Raw genomic sequence first — 18,059 nt, 5'->3', positions numbered from 1 at the left:
CGTCATTTTACGTATTAGATTTTGTTAACTAACTACTTAAAAAAAATCAATTGCATTTTATTGCAAAATTAATCAGAATTATGGACATATATGGAGATTTTAAATCATGTAATAAAATTTCCAACAATCACTCAATCTCTTTTAAGAGATGTACTTAATTTTGCGCGTTGTTACTTTTTACAGCCTCCTTTTTTGTTATTCACAATCTCATTTTTTATCTGACAAATACCCTTAATATTGCTCATTTGAATTGAGTTTTTCCTTCTTCTATAGTTTTAAATAAGTTAATAATGATGTTTACAAGTTTAAATTTTGAAATAAAAAAATATACAGGAAAAAAGAGATCATAACGTAAACATGTAAGAATTAAGATATAAAAAGATTGCATGAAGAATTTATTATGATTCACTCATAAGTACGGTTCTTCATTTTACTTGAAGGAATTTTTTAAGTATATTATGCTATTATCTTTTTAAAATATTTTCTATTTGATGATGAAACCTAAAGGAAATGAAAAAATCCCCCAAAAAAAAACTTGGTATTTGTTGATTTTCATACAGTTAAACGAGAAAAAAATTTAAAAAAATATGTATGATCTATTTCACAAGGGTCGATCATTTACCCTTTGTTCACTTAAATATTTAGAAGAGAGTGATTAAGTGGATTTAAGAGGATTTAAAGATAAATTTTCTTGTTTATTTGAGAGAATTTAAAGACAAATGAGAGTGAATTTGGAAGTCACAATTTGTGAGAATTAGTGTAGGATTTAATTGATGTGACAGATTAAAAAAAATTATTTTCAAATCCGTTTTCACTTACCTCCAAATTCACTCAAATAAACAACAACAAATCAGGTGTAAATTCAGGCCAACGTGTCACTTAAGAAATATACTTCACTTAACACTGCTCACAAACCACAAAAATCAAATTATACATACAAAATTCATTAATGACAAAAAAAACTAAAAACTATATTTAAAAATTTAATATATATTTTTATATTATAAAATATAATTAAATGAAAAAGTTTATTTATTATTTGTATTAAAAAAATATGTTTCGTTATAAAGAAGATAAATAAAATAAATAATGTTGATTAATATATACAATATATATGATCAATCAATTAAAATAATGTGGGATTTTGATTTATATCATTAAAAAAATTAAATATGGATCAGATTTATGAATTTGTGTTATTGAGGTTGTTTGATACATATTGTCGTGATTTTCTTATTTGAATCTACCACCAATTCGTGTATATTTTACACATACCCAATTTTAATTTAAGATTTTTTTAAGTGAAATAAATTTGTGGTGCTGTTCGTATCAATGACGTTATTTAAAGTATCTTTTAGCACCAGAATTTATTTCAAAGAACGAAAAGGTTAAAAAGAATTATTAAGGATAAAAATAAAATTCAATAATTTATCTTATATAATATATTTAAATTTATATATGCCTTTCTCTTTTTATATTAATTGCATTGTATATTATTGCATTGAAACATGTTCTATTAGATGAAAAATACATCAATCATTAAAATTGGAATATAAAATTAGACTTTTTATTATTATTTAACTTAGTAATATAAAATTTGGTTAATATTATTCAAAGTGAACTAATTGTTTTTGTTAAAAAAATAAATGATAATAAAAATATTAATACAGATGCTATATGATATGACTAGTATAAAATAATAACAAAATTCTGTTGTCACAATTATGTTTTTCTAGACATTGTACTAATGGTGGATCACAATATTACCAAATTATAAATGGTATAAATGAAATTATCATTTAGATGGAGAGAGAGAGAGAGGGAAGAGAATGAAATGTGTTGACTAATTTATATGATAATAAGTTATTTAGAATATATGAAAATATTGCTTTATTTATTTGAGAAGATATATATACAATTTGTAAATGGAAGATTCGGGATATAAATGTTTACTTTTACATTTTTTTGGTTAAAGTAAAGAAAACAACAAATTAAATTTAGTTTTATTTGATGAACAACGCTGAAAGTATATTATATGTATAATGTTTGGATCTGCTTGAGAAGATACAGAGTGGAAAAAAAAATGGAAGATTTATATAAAAATGTATTTTACTTTTAGGTTGTCTGTTGAACAATAATGACTTTTTTTTTTATTTCTGTGAAGTTGATATTTAGTTTTCATGCATTAATTTCCATTTATATCGTTTGCAATACCCAACTGATAATTCTATTTAGTACTACATTTTCTAAATTCATATATCATGCATTAGTTCAGTAAATTACACATATGGTAAAAATAAATGACGAATTTTGTTTCAAATAAAATGTTATTGCATGTGGTGAGTTTTTTTATGGTAACTTGGAATCAGACCATGTTTTGGAAAGTAATTGAGATGCAAACGCAATTATTGCCCATAATCTGGAAAGGTGAAGGATGATAAATATGGTTTTGGAGGGATGATATTATTTAGTTTAGTGATTAGTGGGATTATTATTTCTGATTTCTGATTACAATCAGAATTACATTTTTCCTTATTTATTTATAAAAGTTAGCATCCTCTGTCCAATTTTCACCTCACAGACATCTTCCTGGGATCGCTAACTTAACACCAACAACTCTGTTTTTTGTATATCTATCCGAAAGATGAAGGTTCTATTTGTTGTCCTTCTGGTATTTGTAATTGCTTCATCTAACTTGTGTGCTACAGAATGTTCAACTTTCGACGTTGTTGGCTACGGTGCCACAGGGAATGGCCAGACTGATGATACAAAAGTATGTTTTGTCCACTTTCGATCATATATTTTATTTTTTTTTCTCATACAAATATGTTTGATGCTGTATATAATAAATCAATGTATTTCTCAAAGGCTTTCTTGAAAGCATGGAAAGACGTGTGTGGTGCAACTCAGCAGACGGCGAAACTTGTCATACCCCGGAATAAAACATTCATGTTGCAACCTCTGTCGCTTAAGGGTCCTTGCAATCCAGCAACCATCGAAGTTCGGGTAAATGAAAAATCAGTTTTTTGTAGTAATTTCTGCACGTACGTACGTTTATATGATTATATATTGTTTGAATGCAGCTTGAGGGGACTGTCATAGCACCTAAAAGCAATGGGGATTGGAAATTTTTGGACGAAAAAAACAAATGGATAGAATTTTCAGACATATCTGGTCTTGTGATTGAGGGAGGAGGGCTGATCGATGGGCAAGGCGCTGCGTGGTGGAACATCGCCGATGTCTCCATAAGGCCCACTGTACGTTCAAATTCAAATCTAAGACATTCATGACCAATGCAACTCTATATGATATTGAAACTAATAACGTTTAACAAAATGTGCAGGCTCTACATTTCCATAACTGTAAAGATGTAAGACTTAGATCGATGCATCACAAGAACAGCCCCAGAAATCATATAAGCATAGACACGTGCAATGGGTTAGAAATCTCCCATGTTGGCATCACTGCACCGATGCAAAGTCCAAACACCGACGGGATAGATATCTCTGGATCATCCAACATCTTCATACACTCTTCCATCATTCAAACCGGTAACTAATCAACCTACATTCGTATATCACTGTTCATCATCACTTTCCATTTATTAATGAATACACATATTCATCACAGGCGATGACTGCATCGCCATAAACTCGGGTACTTCCTTCGTCAATATAAGTGATATTTTCTGTGGACCTGGCCACGGCATCAGGTAAGTCCAATTCGAAGTAATAAATTAATTAATTTCCTCTCACTATAATATTAAGAGTGTTTTGAATTTTTTGTGGTGTGTTTGGTGAATGAAAAAAAGTATTGGGAGTCTGGGACGCAATGGAGATGATGCCAGAGTTGAGAATATACACGTGCGGAATTGCACCTTCCTGGGAAGTACGAACGGAGTCAGATTGAAGACATGGAGGGTGAGCAGTTATAGGAAGAGAGGTTAAACGAGAATTAATAAACGATTAATACGATGATGTTTTTTGTTTGACTAGGGAGGACGGGGTTATGCGAGGAAGATCGTATTTGAAGATATTAAAGTTGTGGGAGTGATGCGGCCGGTGATTATCAACCAGAATTATTTGGGATTGCTTGACGGGATAAGTGCAGTGAAAATAAGTGACGTCAGTTTCCGGAACGTGAAAGGAACAACCGGCAGTGACAGTGCAGTGGAACTGAATTGTGATCCGTACGTAGGCTGCAACGACATCGTTTTGGATCATATTTCCATAGTGAAAGAAGACGGAGGTGAAGCAAAGGCATCGTGCTCAGGTGCACAGGGGACCTGCTTTCGCTGCAATCCAATCGTCCCTTGTCTTTCCGATTCCCAACTTACCTAGTTTTGGATCAATCAATCACTTTTTTTCTTTCAGATTTTTCAGTTTGACAACCAATTCAAACTAAACTTAGATCTTTCACATCTCAGTATCACGAACCGAATCAAAAACATGTATTCTTTGACTTAGGTGAATATCATTAGAGTTTTGAGTAACCTGAAGACCGAAAAAGTAAGTTAAATCTCTCAATTATTATTGGTATTTATTTTATTATATAGAAACGGACCATTTTTGGAATGAGCCCTAATTAAATATACTTTTTTTACACATAAATTTATATTTGAGTTTCTTTCTTTTTAACTGTAATAAACAGAAGACGTTACTTCGAGATTTTTAAAACTTTTGTATTAATCAGATTTTTTTTTATATATATTCGTATCAGTGTGATGTTTAGAAATGATATTCAGGTACTTTATTTTTTAGAAATTGAAATATGTAATTAGTAACGAGATAAGAATAGGTGTGGTATATTCTCGTATTTGCACAAAGTTCTTTCAGCAGATACAACTTATGTAATATATACAAGGTAAGTAGTGGAAAAACAGAACGAAACTGTATAGTAAGATTTACCTATTTATAAAATTTCTTATGGAACTTTAGCTCTTCAAGGTATTAAAGAAACTTGATTAGATTCCATTTAGACTGAAACAAAATATTAAAAAAAAAACTAAAAAGGACTGACCCACTTGAATAGTACTCATCAAGAGTGTTTCTTCTACACTATCCCACATTTTTCTTCATCAATTTTAAAATCCATTAAAAAAGAATATTTTTTAAATGTGAGGGTGCAGAAAAAAAAATGGAAAGATGCTGGATGAAACACTCACTCATCAAAAGAAAACCAAGTTTGATTGTTTCTAGCACTAAGTTCTCATATACCATTTTTCATATCAAACATATATATATATATATATATATATATATATATATATATATATATATATATATATTCGTGGTATAATTTATATAATTGAAAAATGTGATACATAGACACGCACATGTGTGTAAGTACTTCTGTGTCTAGAGTTTTTATTTTTCTTTCCACAACTCTTTTTCCTTTTTTAAAATAAGACAATTTTTTCTAACCTATTGAATTAACAGGCTATATTGCAATATCGATCTTAATAAAATTGTTATTTACCTAATCATATCGTGTCTTGGTGTAAAGTTTATAAATCCTGTATTATATATTTATTAAGCTTCTTTATAGTTTTCGTATTTCTTAATATTTTATTTTTATTATTCTTTTAAAAGTATGAACCGATTTTATCCGTTATATACTCTCTCTTTTCTTTTATTAAGTGAAAATAAAATGTGAAACTTCAGAGCAATTAAATATATTTCCTACTGACAATTTAGATTTTGTTAGAGCCAAGAGTTAGGTATTGCATTGGCGCCGACAAGGTAACGGACGTTTGGTGTTCCGTGAGGCAGTGTTCATTGTACAATACGAAGTAAAGTCTTTAAATCTGATGATGTTGTCTTAATGGCAACTGAAAAAGCTGAAGTTAGTTTTGTAGGCATGTGTCTGAAGATTAGGAGCATGAGAAGCTAAGCTTCGAAATCCAAGTTCACTGCTACATGCACATCATACTTGAATCGAAGATCAGATGGAAAAATCAGCCCCGATCTTCAGAGGTTGCTACGACAACCACCACTTCTGCCTTGCAATTCTCTTCTCCTTTCTCTTCTGCTCTTTATTCCTATCATTTCGTGCTCCCAATAAGGCACTCACATTCAAACACCTGAACCCATCCACCACCACGAATCCCTGCTTTGGCCGCTATGTTTATATCCACCAACTCCCTTCTCGCTTCAACGATGACTTGCTTCACAATTGCCACACCCTTACCAGAGGCACTGATAAACCCAACATGTGCCCGTATATGCAAAACATGGGCTTGGGTCCTCAGATTCTTACCTCTCAAGGGGTTTTAACCAACAACACTTGGTATGCCACCAACCAATTCTTGCTGGAGGTCATTTTTCATAACAGGATGAGCAAATATGCCTGCTTGACCAACGATTCCTCCGTCGCCTCTGCAATCTTTGTCCCCTTTTATGCCGGTCTTGACGTTAGCCGTTTCCTTTGGCTCTCTGATCTCACTGACAGAGATTCCTCCGGTCGAGATCTTCTTCAATGGCTTGCAAACAGACCCGAGTGGAAGAAAATGTGGGGCAGAGACCATTTCCTTATTTCTGGGAGGATTGCTTGGGATTTCAGGAGACAGCGCGACGAGGAGTCCTATTGGGGTAGCAAGTTCAGATTTCTTCCTGAATCCATGAACATGTCCATGTTAGCAGTCGAAGCTAGTTCGTGGAATAACGACCATGCAATACCCTACCCAACTTCTTTCCATCCCTCGGATGACACTCAAGTTCTGCAATGGCAGAGAAAAATCAGACATCAAAAGCGGCCGTATTTGTTTACTTTCACCGGAGCTCCAAGGCCCGAGCTTGAAGGTTCTATCAGGGGTAAGATCATAGACCAGTGTCGAGCTTCGAGTGCCTGCAAATTCGTTGACTGCAGCTATGGTGTGGAGAGATGTGACGACCCTGTCAATGTTATAAAGGTGTTTCGAAGTTCTGTGTTCTGTTTGCAGCCTCCCGGTGACTCGTACACCAGAAGGTCCATTTTTGATTCTATGTTGGCCGGTTGTATTCCCGTTTTCTTTCATCCGGGCACTGCTTATTCACAGTACAAGTGGCATTTGCCCAGGAACAGAACAGGGTACTCTGTATATATACCGGTGAAGGATGTAAAACAATGGAATACCAGTGTGGAAGAGGTGTTGCTGGGAATTTCAGAGAGTGAGGTCTTAGCAATGAGGGAGGAGGTTATAAAGGTGATTCCAAATATCATTTATGCGGATCCCAGGTCTAAGTTAGATTTCTTCGAAGACGCGTTTGATTTAGCAGTAAAAGGAATGCTCGAAAGAATAGAGAAGGTGAGGGAGGCGATAAGGAGAGGGAGAGATCCCAGCATTGGTTTTGCAGACGAAGACCATTATAAGTATACATTTTCACAAAGTTACAGCTAAATGAAGACATGTATTACGTGAAATACCGTTTCATGATATCAGTAATGCCGGAAAGATAAAAATTTTGTTTTTGGTTGCTCTGGTTTTTCTTATTTGTCCATGAAGCTTGCTTCTTGACTTGGAAAGAAGGAAGAAGAAAGAGAGGCAACAAAAGTAGTTGTACGGTTTAATGCCACCAAGAAACCATATAGCAGTGAAAACATTTTTATCATTGGTTTGTTACTCATAAACTTACAAGTAAAAATATCCATTCTACAATAAGAACATAAGCACATGTACGGGTTGTAACATTTTAACCATCTTTATGAGTTACGGTGTCTGCTCTGAAACGAGTGTCTGCCGACAGTGAGGTTTCCATGTGAGTGGTGGTGTTGAAAGAAACGGGCATGGGCATTGGCATGGCATGGGATGCATGTGAATGAGTGACAGTGATAAAAGATGGGAGCATTGAAGGGGTAGACCCTGACTCCCCTGTTATCGCCTGCAATTAAGGCCCGTTACACGACTCTCACTAAAGCTACCATTAAGGCCTCTTATTCTCAAAAGGGTCACGCATTCCGATTTCTTTTTCCAACACAGTTTCATGGAGTCAAACTTATCTTTTTTACCTTCTTTTTCTCAATCAATCTGTTTCTTCGTACTAATCAAAAGCGATCAAAATTAATAAAACGTGTTTTAACTTTCAATAGAAATTCTTTAATTTCGCTTTCGACTTTTAGCTTTACAATTTTTTTTTCTGTTGAATTTTGTTTTTATAATTTTAATTATTATTATTATTTAAATGACAAGTCCTCAAATTCTCTCATAATGATTAGATAAACCAAAATTTTGCTATGACTTTGTCTTTTCATTAAAAAGCAAGTTTCAGGATAAGTGGGGTGTTTTAATAAGGGGGTTCAAATAGTATCTATTCACGTAAGAGTGGGCTCAACGTCTATCAGCCCAGCCCAGCCCAACTCAGTGCTTTGAATACATAGAGCCCAGAAGAAAACGACAAATTTAGAGAGAGGGAAAAAAAAAACAGTGTTCGTTTTAAGGTTTTGTTGCGGCACTAAAACAGGGCAGTGCTGAGAAAACAAGTATGGAAACGTTTCAGTTATTCTCTTCCTCTACTTCTGGCTTCGGAATCTTCGATGATGATGCTCAACAATCTCCTGTCATACCTCCTCCTCCTTGCGTTGAAGTCCTCGCTTCTGAGGTATTCTTTCTTCTCCCTTCGTCATTCTTTGAAACGATGTCGTTTTTAATCTTGCTTCTTTTCCCTCGAAATTAGGTTCCTTCATTTGCCATAAACAACTGGGACTTGGTTAATTTGGATGAAGTTACTTTGTTAAAGGTGATGTTTCTTTCTTTGTCTTCGTCTTCAAAATATTTGTGGGGAGATTATAATTTAGTGTTATTGTTTATGTTATTTTATGGACGATTCTCAGGGGCGCGTGAGTACCCAACAAGTTTTTGGCTTGTCCAACTCCGATTTAGTTCCCGGGAAATATGAAGGTGGTGCCATTTCGATCCTTGCATTTCTGTTCATTCGTTCGTTTCCGTCTTTCCGATGACTGAATCAGTTTAATTCTTGGTTCCCTTTTGGTTAGGAGGACTGAAGCTGTGGGAAGGTTCACTTGATTTAATTAAGGCCCTTCGTTCAGATATCAGAACTGGCCTTACATCATTTGGCGGGAAGCGAGTATTGGAGGTGGCTTTCTCTTTTTCGAGCTGGTTGTGTTTCTCTGTATGATAAGTGGCCGTCTGTTTAGTTTTGAGTTGAAATTCTGAAAGCATACAGGGAAGCACTGTAGTCATTAGCTAGTATGGATATATGCAGTTTGTATATTAGGGTATGAGGATGAAACTTAGGTGTGTTAAAAACATATTTAAGTTTTTATACTAGATATAAGATAGAATTTAGAACTTGCACGCCGAATGTATGCAATTGTTGATATAGCTTTTAGACTGGAGTCCCAGGCGTAATTGTTCACATAGAAAGATACACTTTCCGATACCACTGCACTGCACTTAAATTGGACAATAATATAAAGATATCTGCGAGTTTTCTTAAGGTTACCTGCTTCATATTACAGTCTTGCATTTACTGAAGAGATATTTATTTTCGGTTTTGCTTTTGTCTGATAGTATATTGAAGAAAATGACATTTATCGAGGGGTTCAATTTTAGAAGATCAAATTATTATTGAAAAAAGAACAATCATCTTTGAATAATTTCTCTAATATCATTGATTGTATTTGTTAAAGTCTTTCAAATTTATATGCACGAATATCCCGGGGGTAGTGACTGCCATAAGGCACTTGAAAATTGCTCAGCGGCTGTCTTAAGGTTGCGTTCCCAGTGTGTTATCATGTTCTTCCGCATCCTGTTTAAAAACATCATGGACGGTTGATATTTAAGGATAGCATGCCAATTTATTGGATTCTTTCCACTGTACTTTTTTTTTTGTTTCTTGCACTTTAAGGAAAATTCAATTCCATAGAAGTATAAGATCTTTTTGGAAATATAGGTAGTTACTTATTTTTTTCCGTGGTTTAATTGTATGGAAATAATGAATTTGAGACCCACTCATGCAGTTAATTACAAAGATAGAGTATGAATTTTGATTCTTATTTTTATCCTCCTTCCTAGTACATTGGTTTTAGTCCCCAAATCTTGAGCATTTCTGGGATTTTAGCAAGACTTGTTTCAATCATTTTGAATTTTTGTGTAATTTGAGTATGTGGCTAAGATATGTTGTACTTCTCTAAGACGAGCTTGTCTATAGAGTTAGCAAGTAAGAATGTATCGTTTCTTAATTTTAATTTAAAGTGCATCATGATCATAACCCCCCTCTAAGGAATATTAGGCTGGATGCTCCGTTTACTTTCTCATAATAGAGATTCTACAAACTCGCTTTAGAGGTTTTTTTCCAGTTTATATTAGGAAGATACGTGTAATGTGTATGAATCTTAGTAGAAAAGTTGTCACTCTATATCAGTTCCCAGCATTCAATATTTTATTTTCAGGTAGGATGCGGCCATGGATTACCTGGAATCTTTGCATTGCTCGAGGTGAAACTAGTTCATTTTGGCTTTGCTTTAGCATCCTTAACTTTTGAAAAATATAATAATGTGCTTATTATGGTTGCTTTAGGGGGCTGCTGCTGTACATTTTCAAGACTTCAATGCTGAGGTCCTACGTTGCCTCACCATTCCTAATTTAAATGCAAATATTTCTGGAGAATCTCAACCATCACCATCCAACCCGACAATTTGTGACAACCGCTTTTTTGCTGGTGACTGGAGTGGAATTGATAAACTGCTCCCTCATGTTAGTACGGATGATAATTATGGTGGTGGTTATGACTTTATTCTGATGGCTGAGACAGTTTACTCGGTCAGCAGTCTCCAAACTCTTTATAATCTTATTAAAAAGGTACTGTTTTGTTCAATGACGACGAGAGGAACATTATATTTCTATGTGGAGTCATTGCATTGAAAATTTGATTACATTTATCTAAGTGTTTCAATGTAATGTTTTTAATTATTAAATATTGTTTTCCTTATACATGGAAGTTTTTGATACACAGTGCTTGCAACATCCTGATGGAGTTGTATACATGGCAGCAAAGAAGTATTATTTTGGAGTAGGTGGTGGATCTCGGCGATTTCTGTCCCTGGTAGAAAAGGATGGTAAGCTAGTGCAGACATGGAATTATATTCACGCTGGATTATTATTCTGAATTTCTGATTCTTTGTATGTTATGGCCTTTGCAGTTGCATATCCTTGATATGCAAACAGTTTATAGTAATGATCTACATATTGATTCTTTTAACTTGTTGGTTCTCTCCTATACGACCTGTTAGCTTGAATCTTAATCATGGAGCAATGTGTTCCATGCCGGATGGGAGTCATCAGAAGATTGGTCACGTTATGCAATGTTAACTATGGAGAATATAATTTCATCCTTATAAGATTGTATACCAGTTTAGCTGTCACTGTGCTGGTCCCTTGATGTCATAATTTCCCTGTTTCCGGAAACTGCTGGTCTCATGATGTCACAATTTTCTTTTATTTGTGCAGGTGTCTTGAGCAGTAGTCTGGTTGCTGAAATCACAGACGGTTCATCTAATGTGCGTGAAGTATGGAAGCTTGCATTCAAGTAGTAATAGTATTTTCTTCCTTCACCATTCAAACTGTCCCCGGTTTATCTGGTCATGATTTCCCATGCATGGAAAAGGGGCTAGTGGGGAAGTTGTTGTAGAAATCGTGTGGTCAGGTGAGAATCTTATCGTCCCATGCTATACCTTTCTGCCTTTACAGGGCTTGGTTTTTCTTGGTCTATTGTATTTTCTATTAGGTGATGCAAATATATATAATGTTTCCATTTGTATTTATTTTGATTCCTAGAGGGATAAGGTTTTTGTTTTTGTTGTATTTACTTTTATCAGATGCACATTGCTGGAGATAACCCCTTATCAGATATTTAGGAATCAAAGAATGATCATAACATGAGGGAAGCAGAAGCAAATCTGTCTCATAATTTTAAATTGCAAAGCTCCTATAATTATGGTAAAGAACAGAAAGATTATATATTAATCCAACAACCCATAAGATCTTATATAATTATTGTTTACGCAACCAATGATATCGTTCATTATTTTGTAATGTTTATGACATTGATGTTTTTATTATTTAGTTGCTATCTCATAATCTCAAATCTTCTTTCATGTTCGGCCTTTAATCTCGAGGCCTTTTGATTTTGACTCAATTTCCTCTTGTAAGGTTGACATTGGTCAAATTTATCAAAAACTAAAATAAAATAAAAGCATTTATGTTCTCAAAAATATGTTTACACCATTTAAAATACAATCTTTCTCATACTTATTGACTTGATCTTATTTTTTCACATGTAGTAAATAGGTGAACATTGCAATTTTTTAAACATGGGAAAATAATTTTATATTACCAAAAAAAGAAACCAAGAAATAATCTTATAGACATTAGGAAAAGAAAATAAGAATGAGGTTAATTTCGTAAAACTTTTATATTTTAATTATTCAAAAGTTCATTGGAATCTTATCATTTGATTACGTGTACGTTATTGTATTTATCGCTTACCAAATTATGGACACGAGTTTGAAAGGTCTGTCATCGGCGACTATAAAATTGCTCCGTCTGAGTGGAAATTGACTGTACTAAAATTAATTTTTATATAGTGCTTTTCCGATTTCTTCCACTCTTCATTTCTTTAATACATATAGAAGTGGCACATGCAGATGGGACATCAAAATTCTAACACATCAATAACTAATGCATATGCGAAAACAACAATTTATACATGTTCGAGGATAATCAAAATACTTGTAACTTGCCTAAAATTATGTTATGCAACACTTAAAATTTAACGTAGTTGACACAGAAAGAAGAAAGAAAACATAATATAGCGCTACTGAATTGTCCTAAAATTATAACTGGATAAATAATGTGGTTAAATATCAGTTATGCAAGTTATTCATCGCAGGAACGGTAGAAATCGGGGCATGCTTAATTCGTTATCGCGTACGAACTATTTTACAAAATTACTATATACTAAATTATTTTTTATGTGCACTTTGTTGTTCTGTGGATAGAACAGAACCAGATAAATTTGTTGAATTCAGAGCCTGGTCATTAATCTAAAAAGTGATAGTCAAATCCAGAACACATTTTGTCACCGAGGTTGACAATCAATCACTTCTGTCATTTCTACACGTCAATATGCTTTAATTTCTTTTTTTTTTTTTTTTTGTCTTTCCATGGTTCATTTTATCTTTGGTTAAATGGGGGATGGACCAATTTGTTCACACCCTTATTGTAAGTTGGTGGTAACCACAAAGGTAGAAAAACCAGTAGACAGACAAAGAAAGAGGGTTTTTAGATGAGCATAACCCATTTGTGAAATTGCGTACTGTCTTGACAATATCATTATTTATAGCAAAATAACCCATTGCAAACATATTATAGATAAGTTTATCAAAGGGAAATAATGAGATGTGCGCTTAAATCCATATATCTGAAGTACAGTCACCACCAGGATATCTCATCTCATGGGCAAGAGAAGGACCATGAGGCTCAGTTCCAAAGTCGACGAAGAAGTTGGGGTTGATTTTCAGACCACCTTTCTCAGTATCAACATCAATCTGTATTATGTGGGAGCCCTGCTGGACAAGATCTGGATAAAATTGTTTGTCCCATGTACTAAATAGTGAGTTTGTTGCATACAGCCGCTTCCCATCTAAACTCAATTGAATCATCTGAGGGCCCGCTCTCAACTTTTTCCCCTGAAAACCAATGTCTTACTGTTAATATGGACAGATAACAAGCTACCCTTGAATTTCCAAGAATAAGTCCATGCATCATATATTATTATATTTGTGCTCTCTTGCTTAGCAGTAACAAGACAAATAAGTTTTAAGCATATCTAGAACAGTTTCGTTTTTTAAAGTCATTGAATACTAAATATTATTATTAAAAGTAATATTTCACTATACTCGGCAAAACTTTGAATGTTATTTTGACGAATTCCTTTGTACTTGAAAAGTTTCAACAGGGCAAGATTGCAATTACCTGAATCTCTGGAACCTCGGCTTGCCAAGTTTCTCCATCATCTGTTACAGCTACAATAGGGCTTCCTTTCTGGATAAGTCCACCAACCCATACTTGTCCAGTCAGTTTAGGATTTTTAACGTCCTCAATGTTATATTGCCTTATATCCCCGTGAAGCCAGTTTACAAAGTACAGAAACCGGTCATCAAGAGAAATCAGAAAATCAGTTATAAGCCCAGGCATTTCAGGAAGAATCCAGTTTTGCACTTTCAGTGGTTTCACTGATATGGAGACCTGCAAAGTAAGCTTAGTCTGTAAGTATTGAGGATATTGATATATTGGTTTTGAGTACACGTACTGACAGAGGAGAAAAGATACTATCTTGACATACCTCATGGCTCCATGATCCATCTTGGTTCTTGAAGAATCGTATCATGTTACTTGTCAATGCACTCCCAACAAAACCTGTATCTTTAGCAGGATCATGCAAGAACCTTATCTGCATTTAAGGTACATTAATTATAAAATATGTCAATTTTGCAAATTGGCTCACAATTACAACTTCAAAGTAAGAGGAAAGTGCAGTCATAGTTAAATCAAACAGGTAGTAAACAGGGTTCAGATACACAAAGTTCCAATAAATGCATCCCGAACATCTATCCTGATTATACTAACAACTTGCCTCCAAGGGTAGAAGCCCTGAATCACCAAGGTCCAGTGTTTGTCTCAGTTCGCCCCCAGGCCAGTCATATACATGGAGATGCCTGCCATATAATCCTTCAGAGAGATGCTCTAAGTTAAAACCTTTCGTGAAAGCTCTGGGAGCACCCCATGATGTGCTTATCATAGTGTTGTGTCGTGGTTGGTACCAAAAGTCATATCCATATTGTGGACTGTGCCCTGGTTTCTCCCACCTAAGCAATGTAAAGCAGGATACAGCAGAAGTTTCAAAGATGTAACCCATCTACTGTTTAATACACAAGCAATTATGTAATTGAACAATTCTATGTAAACATGTTCACTAAATCCGTCTTCTCAACCTTAAACTTTATTTCAATGCATGATTGATTGACACCATTTCATCTGCATGCATGTTACCTAAATCCAAGATAGGCATTTAAAACTAAAGGATCTAACAGAGTCATGCAGGGGTGAATATTGTTAGGTACACTCCGGAAAATTTCAACACTCCAAAAAGCATTCTCACATTTCTCAATCAAATATCTACAAAATAGTACCTTCCTTTCACGTTAAACTCTGAATCAAGAATAAGAAACCCATTGCCTTCAGCATTTCCATCCTTATCTCCAAGACATGAGATCATAATTTCACCAGAAGCAAGGCAGTGAGAGGTGTGTGGATAAGCTAATCCAGTCTTCTCAATGATATCTGCAGGATCAACAACTTTGTGCAAAGATGGAGCCTTTGGATTTGTTTTCACATCAATAACATATACGCGACCCGATCTGAAACATGACAAAAAGTAGACTTAATGAGGTAATTTAAAAATAGAGGAAACGAAATAAATTTTATATGTTTCGAAAGAGTTCCTCGAATTCAATAAGTGAGCAAAACATATCTGAGTTAGGAAAAAGGGAAGAGGACAAAAAAGAAAAAAAAACACCACGAAGACGATGCTCTAATTATGGCATAATTTTTTATTTTTTTCACAGAACCACGGTTTCCATAACGCTTTCATGAATTTCTGTTACAGGATGACATACCAAAGTATTCTCAGTTGAATTCTTGGGAAAAAGCCAAAAAAGAAAAACAGAAACAAAAGCGTGGGATATACTTGAAATTGAAAAACACCATCGTGCAGCAAAAGTACAAACACGGTAAAGTAGGATTGTTTTTCTCCATGCATGTACGGATGAGGGTCTTACACGAGCCCAGGCACGATGAGAAATCGTCGCTGAGCCGAGGGATCTCCATGGCAAGAGCTGCACGAATTCCAGCCAGTGTGATGCAATTCATCACCCAAATGAGGAACAGGTAGCCTATGGATGACTTTGGAATAAGTGGGAGAGTTTGGATCTACGTCCACTGTGGCCAAATAGTCAGGCTTCTCAATTCCCGTTCCTGAATGATATAGTGTATTGAATCCATGATGAGTGAGTGAACATAAAAAGCAGCAAGTTTGAGAGCTTTGAATATAGAGAAGTTTCCAGAAGAAGATGAGTTAGGTACCTGAATAGACAGAGGTGACATAAATGAGAGACTCTCTTGGACCAGACATGGCTTCCAGCGGTGAAGCGTAGCCTGGCCCTGTTTTGCAGCATCCATGGCCGTTACTACTCATCTTTCTTTCTCTCTTTTTTGTTTTCTCTTCTCTTGGTTAGGCTTCTCGTGAGAGAGATGATGATGGCATAAATAAAGGGAAAGGGAAATTGGGGAATTGGGGATTCACGTGGTGCAAATAAGATAGGACTGAAAAATTGCAGTTCCGAGCCAGAACACAACACTGCACAGACAATGTTGTTTTGTATTGTATTACGTTGGTGTTTCGTATGTACTGAGTCATCAAACTGGTCTTTGTACGTATTGTGTAAATCATGTCCAGGTGGGATGAATCACACACATCTCAATGCATTCCATATCCTGCATCCTGTGGGCCCTCCTCAATCTTTCAATATTTGAAAATATCTTTTTATAATATTTTAACATTATTTTCGTTATTATTTGATTGGTTTAAAATTATTCTACAATTAATAACAATAATTATAAATAGATCAATCACAAAATAACATATAAATAATATTAAAAGATTGTTATTAATGTTTTTAAAATATTAAAATATAACTTTTAGAATTAAAATACTAGGATAGAATAATATAATAAGAAGATTTTTTTCAAAAACTGCTCACCTGTGAAATCAATAGACAAGAATCATTAAAAAAATAATAACGGAAGCCTGTCATTAAACAATATTATAATTTATATATACAATTTTCTTTTAAATAATTGAAGTCAACTACAGAATTATTTACATAAATTCAATTAAACCTCTACGTATTCAATAAAAACAAATAAACTTAAAAAAAAAATACTGAATTACCTTTCATCGACAAAGTCATAGTGAAATATCTAAAATTAATTACTATAGTTACATTCTATCTATTTTTTCAGATTTTGTAAATTATAAATCGTTTTTTTAACTTATATTTGTTACTAATACGGTAATGAATTATGAGCTAAACTAAATTATAAAATATTGAAACTTGTATACTTACATTATTTATTTATGAAACATCCAAACATTCCTTAGTACCATTTGTAATTTTGCAAATAAAACACTACTTTTCCTTGACTTACCTTTTTAGTTTTATTTATGCTACATTTATTATAAGATATTCATGTGCATATCATAGTATTGTATCATTTTATCAATTAAGAAAGTGTATTTAAGAGATAAATATTTAATGTTATCTCTTCTTATGATGGGAAATAAAATGATAGAGGAAGAACGTGATGCTAAGGTTTGAGATGTCTTATAGTGCTACAAACGGTAAAAAAAAACATTAAAGTCAGATTTTGATGAAATCGAGAGAACATGTGTGGCTGAGTTGAGCTGTGTTATCTTGTCGTATGTTTTCCAAATCATAGAAATTAGCAAAGAGTATCAAAGTTTGACAAGAACACCTAAAAGGTAGAATTTTTAAATATTATTTTTTAAGTTCCAGATGATTCCATGCTTGACTTTAATATTTACGATTTAAAATGAGTTTAGTTCATTTCTCTTTCTTCGTATGATAGTTAAAAAATATATATTTATTTTCCTGAATATTTAAATCAGACTTACAAACCAGTCTTTTATAAATAAATATCCCATATATATATTTTATTTTTAATAAAGTAATATTTACATCCCTTTTAATTTTTAAATAGATATTTGATTTCTTATAATTTTAAACTCAAATTTTCTTGTAATCTTTATAGGTTTCTATCTAAGTGTGCGATTACGTTTTCCATAATATCTGTCTTTCAATGTTTAAAAGTTAAATTTATTCCATCGACGGCAAATATATTATTTAATTATTAGTAAAGAATGGTTTGGATTGAAAAGAAAGTAGAAAAAGAAAGAAATGAATGTAAAATTAAGAGACAA

General features: G+C 33.7%; 4 protein-coding genes across 5 annotated transcripts; 3 read left to right on the top strand and 1 right to left on the bottom strand.

The window, feature by feature from the left end:
• Positions 1–2,644: 2,644 nt before the first annotated feature.
• LOC124843997 (putative polygalacturonase At3g15720) lies at positions 2,645–4,435 on the top strand. Its single transcript, XM_047320846.2, has 7 exons — positions 2,645–2,773; positions 2,869–3,006; positions 3,084–3,257; positions 3,344–3,551; positions 3,631–3,712; positions 3,812–3,920; positions 3,996–4,435. The coding sequence occupies exons 1-7, from the start codon at positions 2,645–2,647 to the stop codon at positions 4,338–4,340; spliced, it is 1,185 nt and encodes a 394-aa protein (XP_047176802.1). The 3' UTR covers positions 4,341–4,435.
• Positions 4,436–5,715: 1,280 nt separating this feature from the next.
• LOC124843996 (putative xyloglucan galactosyltransferase GT14) lies at positions 5,716–8,096 on the top strand. The gene has a single exon (XM_047320845.2). It carries the CDS (start codon positions 5,948–5,950, stop codon positions 7,376–7,378), a length of 1,431 nt encoding a protein of 476 aa, XP_047176801.1. The 5' UTR covers positions 5,716–5,947; the 3' UTR covers positions 7,379–8,096.
• Positions 8,097–8,373: 277 nt separating this feature from the next.
• Positions 8,374–12,083, top strand: LOC148198227 (uncharacterized). Of its 2 annotated transcripts, XR_015786973.1 has the most exons (9): positions 8,374–8,576; positions 8,652–8,714; positions 8,809–8,875; positions 8,971–9,071; positions 10,390–10,434; positions 10,517–10,798; positions 10,953–11,055; positions 11,447–11,642; positions 11,815–12,083. XR_015786973.1 is itself a non-coding variant. In XM_088116731.1 (8 exons), the coding sequence occupies exons 1-8, from the start codon at positions 8,460–8,462 to the stop codon at positions 11,527–11,529; spliced, it is 861 nt and encodes a 286-aa protein (XP_087972857.1). In that variant the 5' UTR covers positions 8,374–8,459; the 3' UTR covers positions 11,530–12,004. The 2 variants fall into 2 exon arrangements, 1 of the variants encoding a protein (XP_087972857.1); XM_088116731.1 differs by having other exon boundaries at positions 11,447–12,004.
• A 1,174-nt stretch (positions 12,084–13,257) lies between these two features.
• Positions 13,258–16,416, bottom strand: LOC148198226 (selenium-binding protein 1-like). Its single transcript, XM_088091471.1, has 7 exons — positions 16,142–16,416; positions 15,838–16,033; positions 15,190–15,417; positions 14,634–14,865; positions 14,343–14,450; positions 13,973–14,245; positions 13,258–13,686 (listed from the first exon to the last, which is right to left on the bottom strand). Exons 1-7 carry the CDS (start codon positions 16,251–16,253, stop codon positions 13,405–13,407), a joined length of 1,431 nt encoding a protein of 476 aa, XP_087947597.1. The 5' UTR covers positions 16,254–16,416; the 3' UTR covers positions 13,258–13,404.
• Positions 16,417–18,059: the final 1,643 nt, after the last annotated feature.

This window comes from Vigna umbellata, chromosome 5, assembly GCF_029865625.1.
Source record: "Vigna umbellata cultivar VRB3 chromosome 5, Vumbellata_1.0, whole genome shotgun sequence".
NCBI classification, from domain to species: Eukaryota; Viridiplantae; Streptophyta; class Magnoliopsida; order Fabales; family Fabaceae; genus Vigna; species Vigna umbellata.
This window is presented reverse-complemented; position numbering and strand designations above follow the sequence as displayed.

Bases quoted from the DNA above. Each gene is read 5' to 3' on its own strand.
- LOC124843996 (XM_047320845.2), top strand. From the start codon at position 5,948: ATGGAAAAATCAGCCCCGATCTTCAGAGGTTGCTACGACAACCACCAC.
- LOC124843997 (XM_047320846.2), top strand. From the start codon at position 2,645: ATGAAGGTTCTATTTGTTGTCCTTCTGGTATTTGTAATTGCTTCATCT. The intron at 3,552-3,630 runs GTAACTAATCAA...TATTCATCACAG, and splicing joins CTCTTCCATCATTCAAACCG to GCGATGACTGCATCGCCATA. The intron at 3,713-3,811 runs GTAAGTCCAATT...AATGAAAAAAAG, and splicing joins GGACCTGGCCACGGCATCAG to TATTGGGAGTCTGGGACGCA.
- LOC148198226 (XM_088091471.1), bottom strand. From the start codon at position 16,253: ATGAGTAGTAACGGCCATGGATGCTGCAAAACAGGGCCAGGCTACGCT. The intron at 16,034-16,141 runs GTACCTAACTCA...TATATCATTCAG, and splicing joins TGTCACCTCTGTCTATTCAG to GAACGGGAATTGAGAAGCCT. The intron at 14,866-15,189 runs GTACTATTTTGT...TACATTGCTTAG, and splicing joins GAGTTTAACGTGAAAGGAAG to GTGGGAGAAACCAGGGCACA.
- LOC148198227 (XM_088116731.1), top strand. From the start codon at position 8,460: ATGGAAACGTTTCAGTTATTCTCTTCCTCTACTTCTGGCTTCGGAATC. The intron at 8,577-8,651 runs GTATTCTTTCTT...CCTCGAAATTAG, and splicing joins TTGAAGTCCTCGCTTCTGAG to GTTCCTTCATTTGCCATAAA. The intron at 8,876-8,970 runs GTGGTGCCATTT...CCTTTTGGTTAG, and splicing joins AGTTCCCGGGAAATATGAAG to GAGGACTGAAGCTGTGGGAA.